At 46.8% G+C, this 11,837-nt stretch overlaps 1 protein-coding gene across 2 annotated transcripts; it reads left to right on the forward strand.

The window, feature by feature from the left end:
• The first annotated feature begins 1,348 nt into the window (after positions 1–1,348).
• Positions 1,349–8,309, forward strand: SLITRK1 (SLIT and NTRK like family member 1). 2 transcript variants are annotated; one of them, XM_083611845.1, is made up of 2 exons: positions 1,349–1,949; positions 2,063–8,309. In XM_083611845.1, exon 2 carries the CDS (start codon positions 3,712–3,714, stop codon positions 5,785–5,787), a length of 2,076 nt encoding a protein of 691 aa, XP_083467971.1. In that variant the 5' UTR covers positions 1,349–1,949; positions 2,063–3,711; the 3' UTR covers positions 5,788–8,309. The 2 variants fall into 2 exon arrangements, with proteins under 2 accessions (XP_083467971.1, XP_083467972.1); XM_083611846.1 differs by having other exon boundaries at positions 2,662–8,309.
• Positions 8,310–11,837: the final 3,528 nt, after the last annotated feature.

The following is an 11,837-nucleotide window of genomic DNA, read 5'->3' on the forward strand; positions in this document are numbered from 1 at the left end:
AAAGTTCTCCTGTGGTGTTGGTGGCAAAACGGATTGGGCCACCCCTACTGAGCTCAATGGAATTTACTCCTTTGTAAGTGTGAAGGGTCGCAGGTGGCACTGTGGGTTAAACCACAAAGCCTAGGGCTTGCTGATCGGAAGGTCGGCGCTTCGAATCCCCGTGACGGGGTGAGCTCCCGTTGCTCTGTCCCAGCTCCTGCCAACCTAGCAGTTTGAAAGCATGTCAAAGTGCAAGTAGATAAATAGGTACCGCTCTGGCGGGAAGGTAAGCAGCATTTCCACTTGCTGCTCTGGTTCGCCAGAAGCGGCTTACTCATGCTGGCCACATGACCCAGAAGCTGTACGCCGGCTTCCTCGACCAATAAAGGGAGATGAGCGCCACAACCCCAGAGTCGTCCATGACTGGACCTAATGGTCAGGGGTCCCTTTACCTAAGTGTGAAGCAAGGAGGTTGCTGCCTGGCTGCATTACCACTACCTCCTCTCCAATGCCGTGGGTGGGGTGCCTGAGGGTGGGGAGATGTCATCTAAGGCAGCTACCTCAGTGTGTTTTGTGGGCAGGCCAGCACTGGCTCTCACTCTCACATGGACATGTGCATTCCCTCAGAAGGTGGTGGACTCTCCTTTACTGGAGGTTTTAAAGAAGTTGATGATGGCCACCTGTCATGGATGCCTTACTTGAGATTCCTGCATTGCGGGGGCTGGACTAGATGACCATCAGAATCCCTTCCAACTCTACAATTCTATGATTCCGTTACTCTGTGGAACCTCATGCTCTTTCCCTGGTCTCATCATTGTAGCAAAGCCCCCCAGCAAGACTGCTAGAGAAAAGTCAAATAGCTCAGGGATTTAGCTCAGGCAAATGATGGTGCCCCCCCTTGCCTCTGTTTGTGTAGTACATGTTTAATGCCCTCTTGGCTCCCATCTCCCTTTCTGCCCCCCTTTCAAAGTTCTTTATTCAGGCTTCCCACTCACCCCACCCATCTTACACCCCTCTAAGCTTTCCATAGGTTCCCAGAGCGTCTTTTGTGTAAACCTCTCTGGAAAAGTAAATATACCCTCCCACCCCCTCCAAAAATAAAATAAAATAAATAACCCATACCAAGCCAAACCCTTATCCAGCGCTGAAACGAAGTCAGATAAATTATGGCAAGCAAAGAAAATGACTCAATGGCCTTGCCGCGTCGCCAGATTCTCTTCTCTTTATTTAAAGCTGCTTTAATGGTCGCATTTACATGTAGTGATCCCTCCATTGCCTGGTTTTCTTTATTTTTTGGGGGGGAGGGGGAACGGCTTGTTTATTTGCAGGGGGCTGGGGGAGGGGGGAGCTCTTGCCAGTCTCCTTGTCGTTCCTAATTTCACGTTTCCTCCCACATCGACTCTAGTTTGGAATGGTGTCAGGCAGTCCTATTGGAAAATGCATTCTGGTGAGCTAAAGGGTGGTGGGCGTCTGACTTGAAGTACCGCTCAGAAAGGCTCAGCTCGACAGGAAGGAAGGATTCTGATGGCTCCCTGAGCCTTTCCTCATCCACAGACCCTGCATCTCCCCACCCCATCTTTCGGATTCTCTGCATCTCCATCACCACCGCCACCGCACCGGTCCTGCCAGTTGGATGCAAAGTTCACCAATGGAGCCAACGCAATTATGGGACGGCAGATGCGCAAAACCCGGGAGAGGATCCAGCCGCGGACGGGAAGGCATGTTAGCACAGCAGCCCCGGGTCTCCTTTGGCGCAAAGCGATTCGGGAACTGGGATTCCTCTATGCACCATCAGAGATGCAACTGGTTATTTAATTGAGGACATCGTATTTTTTAAAAAAAGAATTCTCCAGATGCAAACACCCCTGGTTTGAACAAGCCCCCGGCAACACTTTTAAAGTCTTTTTAAAATATATGTATTTTCACACCAACACACAGGCAAGACGCTACTTCGGGCGGAATTCTGTAAGGTAAGCAAGGTGATTTTTAAAAATATTTTTTTTTTAGTGCAAAGGGGGACAGCAGCAACCTCCATAGAAGTCAGTTGTGGGGTGGAAATCATTTTTTCCCCTTTCCCTTCTAGACCAAAAGGGAAGAGGGTCCTAAGGTGCAGGAAGGAACTCGGAATCTCTGTGAAATATCGCTCCACAGCAACAGCCCCTCCAAAAAAAGAAAGGAAGAGGGTGACGAAGAAAGAAAGAAGGAAAAACGCCACAAAGATGCCAAATGCAGCGTGACAACCTCTCTGCTGCAGGGAGGGAGGAAGCAATGCATTGAAAAAATGGCGTGCGGCATAATTACCTCCGATCGCTAGTCGCTTGACACCCTGACACTAATTCGAGTCAAGCCACGCTGGGAGCATAGCGGAGGCTCTCTCTGGTTCTCCCCTGCCCTTTCCCAGAGAGAAAGAACATCGGATCCAGGTGTGACGCCCGCCTGGCGGGCAGATGGAGAGCGAAACAGGAAATGTTCAACTTTCCAGTATTAAAAGGCAGACATGAAAGAATCCATTTAGGAAGGAGCCCGTAGAAGCGATGGACGGCTCGCACGCCAGAATTTCTTTGACGCTTGCCCTGGACCTGGATTGATTTTTCTTTCTTTCTTTCTTTCTTTCTTTCTTTCTACATCTCTCCCCGCTCCTCTCTCCCCCACCCCGTCTCCCTGCGCCCCCTCTTTCTTCAGCATTCCCTCAGCAGATGGATTTTTGCCACTGCGGCTCAGCAGAGGGTGTCAGATCTTTCCGAGTGCACCAGGCTGGAAAGAGCAGAACCTCTTAGCAACTCCTGCCTTATGTGCGTGAATGAGTGAGTAACTGTGCAGCTCGGAAGACGGGAGAGGGGGGAGGAGAGAGCGAGCGCGCAGGGGAAGACAGGAGAAGCCGAGAGAGAGAGAGAGAACGCGAGGGAACGCGGTAAGGGGGAGAAATGGACAGACCAAAAACGCAGCGATTGCAGAATTTTTGCAGCGCCATTGGTTCGGCAGCCAGTCGTTAGGCTGGGGCGTGATTTCAGCACCAAGGGGGACTGGACAGCACCCAGAGTGGGGTCTCCTGGGCATCCAGCGGCGACGGCAGCAACAGCAGCAGGGATCCCGGAGGCCGGCTTTGCACGAGAGAAAAAAGCAAGGTCAGTCCGAAGCCAAAGCCATGCACACGGGCCGCTCCTGCCGCTGCGCTCCCGGCTCCTCCGCGCTCCTCCTGCCTATGCAGCGGCTGCTGCTGCCAATTGCTAGCCAGATCGTTCCTTAACGCCGAGGCGGCCGGAGATCGACTTCGCTTTCTTCTTCTTTGGGGGCGGGGGCCCCCCTCTGAGGGTGGAGGTTATGAAGGGGGGTCTTCTACTTCCCCCCCTTCCTGTGCCTCGCAGTACGTGCCTGGATAGTTTGTGGATATGATCGCTGACTGGAGTCCGGGCTTTTGCAGTGTTTTGGGGGGGAGAGAGGGCTAAGAGGAGACCAGGCAGCGCCCCCCACATCCTCCGATTCTCTCCCCTCCCCATTTCATTCCTCCCTACCCAGCACTATCTCTCTCTCTCTCTCTCTCCCTCTCTCTCTCTTTCTGTTTTTCTGGCTTTTGCCCCCTATCCTCCCCCTCCCCCTCTTTTTTTTTTTTTTTTTGGCATCGGTTCGGACACTCCATGCCTGGAAGGAACTTGACGGCGTGAGAGGGGAGAATTTCCGCCTTGCCGTTTCCTCTGTGTGCTCCAGCTCGGGGATGACTCGCTCGGTTTAAAAATGCTGCTTTGGATTCTGCTGCTGGAGACGTCTCTTTGTTTCGCTGCCGGGAATGTTACAGGGGACGTTTGCAAAGAGAAGATCTGCTTGTGCACCGAGATCGAGGGCGACTTGCACGTCGACTGCGAGAAGAAAGGCTTCACCAGCCTGCAACGCTTCTCGGCCCCCACTTCCCAGTTCTACCATTTGTTCCTGCACGGCAATTCCCTCACTCGCCTTTCCCCCAATGAGTTCGCTAACTTTTACAATGCAGTCAGCTTGCACATGGAAAACAACGGCTTGCACGAGATCGTGCCGGGGGCTTTCCTGGGGCTGCAGCTGGTGAAGCGGCTGCACATCAACAACAACAAGATCAAATCGTTTCGCAAGCAGACCTTCCTGGGCTTGGACGATCTGGAATACCTCCAGGCTGATTTTAATTTATTGAGGGATATTGACCCGGGGGCCTTTCGGGACTTAAACAAGCTGGAGGTGCTGATTTTAAACGACAACCTCATCAGCGTTTTGCCTGCCAACGTGTTCCAGTACGTGCCCATCACCCACCTGGACCTGCGGGGCAACCGCCTGAAAACCTTGCCTTACGAGGACGTGCTGGAGCAGATCCCGGGCATTGCTGAGATTCTGCTGGAGGATAACCCTTGGGACTGCACGTGCGACCTGCTCTCGTTGAAAGAATGGCTGGAGAACATCCCCAAGAACGCCCTGATCGGCCGGGTGATTTGTGAAGCCCCTACGAGGTTGCAGGGCAAGGATCTAAACGAGACCACGGAGCAGGAGTTGTGCAGGAAAAACCGAGTGGATTCCAGCCTGGCTGCTCCTCCCGCGGAAGAGGAGACATGCGATCCCGGGCCCATCCCGACCCCCTTTAAGATCCATGGCAAGGAAGACCCTGCCACCCCGGGCTCTGCTCCTCACGGGGGTACAAAGATCCCGGTGAACTGGCAGATTAAGACTAGACCTACGGCTGCCGGCTCGACCATCAACGTGAAAGGCAAGTCCTCCAGCAGTACACCTTGTCCTGCCACCTGCGTCTGCCACCAGATCCCAGGAGGATTCAAGGTGAATTGCAACGATGGCAACGTCAGCAGCCTGGTGGATCTGAAACCCAAGCCGTCCAGCGTGCACGAGCTCTTCTTGAGGGGCAACAAAATCCACACCATTCGAAAATCCCATTTTGTGGATTACCGCAAACTCAACCTGTTGGACTTGGGCAACAACAACATCGCCACCATGGAGAACAACACCTTCAAGAACCTTTTGGAGCTGGTGTGGCTCTACATGGACAATAACTATTTGGACACACTCTCTCGGGAGAAGTTCAATGGATTGCAGAACCTGGAATACCTAAACATGGAATTTAATGTCATTCAGCTCATCATGCCAGGGACATTTAATGCCATGCCCAAGCTGAGGGTTCTCATCTTGAATAACAACCTTCTGAGGTCCCTCCCTGTTGATGTCTTTGCTGGGGTCTCCCTCTCCAAACTCAGCATCCACAACAACTATTTCCCTTACCTGCCAGTGGCAGGGGTGCTGGATCAGCTCACCTCCATCACCCAAATAGACCTGCATGACAACCCATGGGACTGTAAGTGCCCCATTGTCCCTTTCAAACAGTGGGTGGAGATGTTGCGACCCAAGGTGATGATGAGTGACTTGAGATGTGAGACTCCAGAAGAATTCTTCAAGGAGGACTTTGAATCCCTCTCCAATGAGGCCATTTGCCCTCAACTCAAGGTCTTGCCCACCTTGACTTCCTCCCATAAGAACAGCACTGGCTTGGCCGAGACTGGGACACATTCCAACTCCTACCTGGAGACTAGCAGGGTCTCCATCTCGGTGCTGGTGCCTGGCCTTTTGCTGGTCTTCGTCACCTCTGCATTCACAGTGGTGGGCATGCTGGTCTTTATCTTGAGGAACCGGAAGCGCTCAAAGAGGAGGGATGCCAACTCCTCAGCCTCTGAGATCAACTCCTTACAGACAGTCTGCGACTCCTCCTACTGGCATAATGGACCCTACAATGCAGATGGAGCCCATCGAGTATACGACTGTGGCTCTCACTCCCTATCAGACTGAGACAACAGACTGGGGAAATACAAAAACAAACAAAAAAAACCATTAAAATTTTAAATCATATTATGGGCAATCAGTTCAAGTTCAGCAGCTAGCAACCTCAACTTCCCTCTGGTGGCTCAAAGCTCCCTTTTCCTGATCTGTGCATTGCTGTCTCGTCCGCTGATGTGAATGGACCACAACATGGGATGGGGCTTTGCCCACCTTAAAGCTACCTTCTGGTGAAAAAACCACCTACCCACTCACTCACCAAACTGGGGAGAAATGCTGTGAGTGGAGGCCTGCTTCCCCCCACCCCTTTGGCCAAGCCTCCAACTTGAGGCTGTGCTTGGTGTAAAAAATGTGCACCGCAAAGCCAGTGGCAAGGAAAGAAAGAAAGATAGAAAGTTCCAGTCAAAGAGGATGGCTCGACTTAGGGGTTAAAGAGAGAGTAAATATGAACGCACTCTCCTGCAAGGTGACCTATGACCAGGTGGATCTATGGGCCCTGTGTGTGTATGTGTGTGCTGGGGAGACGAGGGCTCCCCCTGGCGCCCTCCCCATTGCAAACAAAGCAAGAGTGTCCAGTTGCACGAAGGCATGAATGTATTGTAAATAAATGACTCTGATCTAAACAAACAGACAAACAAACCCAAGTTGCTGCATGGTTCGCATGGATACAAACCACCCAGGGACGCTTCAGCCCCCAATGGAAGCAGCGTCCAGTTCACCTCGCCCTCCCTCTTACCTGATAAGTTCCATCATATCAAACTTTCTATATAAAAAAATACAGTATAATAAGAATAAAAAGTGCCATTTTGCCATTATTTTTGTGTGATTGCTAGGCAGTAGAGATCGTCCTTTTACTGTGAAACAAACAAGGAAAAAATGTAAAGATTTTATTTAAGACATGTTTGCATGGCTATACTCTCATGGGTTTCAGGTTTTGCGTTTGGGGGTGTAGGAAAATGAATTACTTTGTTGGGTGGATTTTCTCTCTGTTTGGGGGAGGGAGGAGGGGGCCAGTTTGCTTCTGGTTATTTTTGAGTTTCCTTTGGAAATTAACATCTCCAATAATGCCTTTCCATCTGAATGTAAAAAAAAAAAAAAAAAATACCCTCAGCATTTTCTCTGATGATTAAAAGTGTTAAACTATTTTTTAAAAAAACAAAGACATCCCAAGCAGTTAAGCATGTTCAATTAATGCCACTTGAGTGCTTAAGCTGCAAAGTCGAATGGGAGTAAGAATTTTTCTTTTTTTGTGTGCTCTTGTAAATCACACTCTTAAAAACTGGAGGGAGGAAAGAAAAAAACCTGAGCTGAGGAGAAAGCAAGCGAGACTTAATTAATTATATTCGAGGATTTTATAATGGCATATTTTTTCAGTATTAAAGTGAAAATGTTTTCAAAGCTCGAGTCATTCCAATTTTTTTAAACCCCCCCCCCCACTATCACTTTCTGAACACAAGTGGGATTTCCACCCTTTTCATTTTTAAAAAAAAGTTGGAGGGGGGAATAAATGAAAAGAGCCTCTTTGCTTTCACTCCAGTGTGAAAGCTGCAGTGTGTTTCTCTCTGGTTCTTAACCATGTCAATTTCACTCAGCAATTCTTGCTGCCTCCCCCTTCCTTCCCCTGCCTTGAATGCAGCACTGAAAACCTTTATTAATACTGGGGATGCCTTTGGTGCCAATACTGCTGCTGTGGCTGCACACTGCAGATAGACTAGGGAGGTGGGTGGGAATTTGATTTAATTGACTCTGCCTTAGATCTCTCTCATTAATACGATACGGTGACCAGGCTTCATTGGGCAGCAATTCTTTAAACCCGGTGATTGGCAGGCTAGGATGCTGGTGGCAATTGGGCATCAGCATCTGTTAGGGATGGAGATGGGGGGGCAGTTGAAACCGCCTCAAACTAATTAGTGGTGGAATTTCCTAACCCAGCCCCTCTCCCTCCAGATCTGCACCTTTCAGACTTGTAATAAATCTCTCTCCTTTCTGCCATTCGACTTCAACTCCATCTACTTTGATTTCCCTTGCACAGTAGGCTGGCCCTTAACTAGATAATACAAGCAGAGGCAGAAAGCCCCCCTGCAAATCAATTGCAGCTTCCTAGCTGAAGTCCCAGTGGAGAAATGAAAGATTTCAGTCACGTTGCTCCTGGCTTTCTGCAGGCAGAGAATCCTTTTAAAGAGGAAAACACTGGAAGGGACTAAGCACAACTTCAGAAAGAACAGATGGGGAAGCTGCGTTTAAAAAGGCAAGAGAGGGGAAGAGAGAAAACACAAATCAGTAATAATGATATGTCCATTTTGTGCATAGGTGGTTTGGGGGGGGAAGGAAGATGAGAAAGACAGAGAGAGGAGAACAAGGTTCTCAAAACTGAGTTTGAAAACAAACAAACAAACCTTAAGCTGAAGTGTACAAGGACTTTTGCAGAAGTGGGAACTCAATGATACACCTAGAGCATTTGGGAACTTCTTAAACTTTGTCTTGCTATTTCATATTGTTTGTATAACTTTTTGGTAATAAAAAAAATACCTGCTGCTTTGTACAAACTATGGCTACTTAAAAAGACCCTTCACCATTTTTTTATTATTACTTGGGGACTGTGATCCAGAATATTCTGTGGGTGAGAGGGGTAAAAATAGTACTTAGTTGGCTCCAGTGAGTTGTTCCTTAAAAAAACAAAATCTTCAGCAAACACTCCTTCCTCACCCCATCCAGAGATCAATTAAGCAGATTTTTAAAAAAAATGTGTAAGAAACTATTTTATTAATGAAGAAATCATTTTCTTAATTTAAATATAGTCTCTATGGCTGTCTAGCAACCTTAGAGTTTTAGCAACCAAACCGATTATGAATATACAGCAGAGCTAGAAGTGGAGGTAAAAATAATAACACAGCTTATGGAGGGAAGTTCTTATAAGATCTAATCCATACAATTTTATGAACTATAAAACTTAACAGGGTACCAATTGCTTTGCAATTTTACATGACAACAGCATTATGTTGTATTTATCTCTTCCTATTTTATGCCTAAAATGAAATGAAGCATCATGAGCATGGGTTCATCTCTTCTAATTATAAGTTAATTAAGAAAAAACCCTACAGGTATAATGTATTTTAATCATCCTGTAGCATATGCTGACTATTTTCAGTAAAAAGTATGAATAGCACCAAGTTATTATATAGATTACCAACAGAAGAAAAATAGAGCTTTCTGTGGTTCAGAATCTGCTTATTCTATAATTGGCTTTTGAAGTTCTTACACTCTTTTTTAAGGGCACTTAAATGAAACTCTAAGAACCAAAACTCATGGGTGGCTAACTTGCAAAATGCCATAAATATTTTTTGGATTTTTCTCAAGATGGTTTTTCTTTTCTTTTGCCATATATGGTCAGCACATCTGTGGAACGTGTATAAAATTATAAGAGGAGGCAGATATATGGAATAATTCCAGCAAATGAGTAATGAAGGGAGATATTTCAATAGATCTCATTCACATCAATTATTCAATCCCACAAAATGTTTTATTCATCCTGATAAAGTATAACTGCCTCCATAATATTTATGCCACTGGGAACATACGATATAAGTGCCACAACCTGATTAGTCATTTATGTATGCATACATGTTGCACAGTCTTCTGTGTTTCAAGTGTTAAGAGCCACCGTGAAGCTATAAATATTGTGTTTGCAACGTGAAGGATGCTGCTTCCAGTTGAATCAGTCTTCAATTCGTCAAACTTAAAAGAGATTTCAGTAATACCAGGTACGAAAGCAAGGAGGAAAAAGAGATTGCTTATTTACTTCCATAGCTTGAAACGGAGTATTTTCTGTGATACTGTGAAGCTAAGAATAGGCCATAACTTCATCTGTTGCCATAGGAATGTATGCTTGAATGTATATGGGCATCTCACATGCGTATTTATTAGAAAGTTGAATGGGATTTATCCTGTGCAATGTTACAATTTGAATTGACTAAGATATGAATTAGAGGTTCCTTTTTGAGAAGAGCGCTGCTGTCCAAGCTTATTTCGGTGCATATCCTACATTCTTATTTTAGTGTTGCGTTCTGCTTATAGCAGCAGCATGATGGATGGGTTCTATATATTTGGTTGTGGAATGGACAACAATATGATCGCATTGGAAACAGTTGAACATGGGTGGTATTTGGAGCTTTATGATGAATGGATGGGGGAAAGGACACAGTGTGGTAGTAAAATATCGTGAATATATTGTGTTTTAGGTATTGAAATAAATAGCTAACTTGAAAAGAAAAATCAGCACTGGCCAAACTCTTCTCCCAAAGAAGAAATAAATCATCTTGTTTTCTTTAAACCTTGGTCCAGATAGACATTATTAATGCCAAAATGCTTAATGAGAGCTCACCAAACTGAGCCTCATTGGTTAAAATACTGGCCGGCTGTTGCCATTCCATCTGACTCGTCTCTTTGATGAAGAAGCACCCTTGTGGTTCATGTTAATTATATCACCTTTCAGGACACTCTTCCTTTTTGAAGCGGTTCCCCAGTAGTGGTTTTACCTAGCCTGAACCATTTTGTTGCATGTTCATAGAAGGAGAGAGGCCCTCACATAGGTGGGGCTTGCAGGGCCAGCTGGAATGCCAGTTTTACTTGTAAACTGGGCCTTACAGTGAGATGTGGAACCTGTGGACCTCTGTATGTTATTGGACTCCAGCTCCTACTAGCCCTAGAAGCAAGGCCATTGGTCAGGGATGATGGGAGTAGTGGTCCAACAGCATTTGGAGGGCTACAGATTCCCAGTCTTTGCCTTGGAGAAGACCCAGGCTAAATTCCTGTGCACAATATCACTTCAGGTTCAGTCTTCCTAAAAACCTCAAAACATCTAAGTTTGTTGATTTGTTTGGTCATCAGGCAAAGCAAGGATTTGCAAATCTGTGTCAAGTTTTGATATGGGACTAAGAGTGCAGTCTTAATGCACCCATCGATATTGTTGACTGGGGTGGTAGGATCATGCTTAGTTGCGTCTTCACCAGCCTACATCAGCAGAGAGATGTGTCACCAGTTGCGGGCTCTTCCTAGGTGGGTGGAAAACTATCCCTCACCCTAGTTTTCTCAACAGTGGCAGAAATAACAAATCTGCAAAATGTGGCATTTTTGGTTGGGTGTTGGCAGATTTGGATCCACATGATCCAAAACCCTGTCTGTGTGGATATTTCAAAGGACCTCAAATCCCTCATCTACAGGAGCTGGTGTAGTGAAAAATTGGAAGAAACTTCCTCTACCTCCTGCCCTGGACAGGGCAAGCTAGCAGGACCTGCAGCATAGGAGTAGATCCATCACATCATTCTCCCTGACCCTACTTCAGTAGCTTCCTCCACCCAGTTTCCCAGGGTGTTTCAGTAGTTACCTTCAAAGGCATGAGGAGTCAATGTGGTGCCCACCAGATATTGCTGAATCATAACTCCCATCATCCTGGACCATTGGTTGTGCTATTTGGGGCTGATGGGAATCGTAGTCCAACATGTTAGATAACATGTTGGTTATCCAAGCTGGAATAGCTTTCCCCTCCCTTATCTCTTAAAATCTTTCTTCTGTCTGAGAGTCAGAATTGGGTTTAATGGACACTGATGATCAGGCTTTTCTTATATTCCCTCTGCACAGCGTAAGAACTGGATCAGCTGAAATGGGGCATGTGGTCTACAATGTTATGATGAGAAAGGATGAAGGGTGGTCAAGCTGCCACTTGTTACAGTTATTGTTTTATGTCTTGAGAATGCAGTAGCAGTGGCCAGACATGAGATGCAATGCGGATCCTCAGGCTTTTCTATGCCATCCTCCCCTCACCCCCTACCCCCAGGTATTTGCAACAAGCAGTCGTGTTTGATTTTCTCACGTTATTGCCAAAGCAGGGACCACTATCATCAGTGGATCTTATACTTTGGAATCTCAGAGATTAGGCTGTAGTAATCTTATTCCCAATGTGATCACCTACTGGCCTTTAAAGCCCTAAATGGCCCCGGTCCAGTATACCTGAAGGAGCGTCTCTACCTCCATTGTTCTGCCCGGACACTGAGGTCCAGTGCCGA

The sequence above is a fragment of the Podarcis filfolensis genome (genome assembly GCF_964270895.1).
Source record: "Podarcis filfolensis genome assembly, chromosome: 4".
Lineage (NCBI taxonomy): Eukaryota > Metazoa > Chordata > Lepidosauria > Squamata > Lacertidae > Podarcis > Podarcis filfolensis.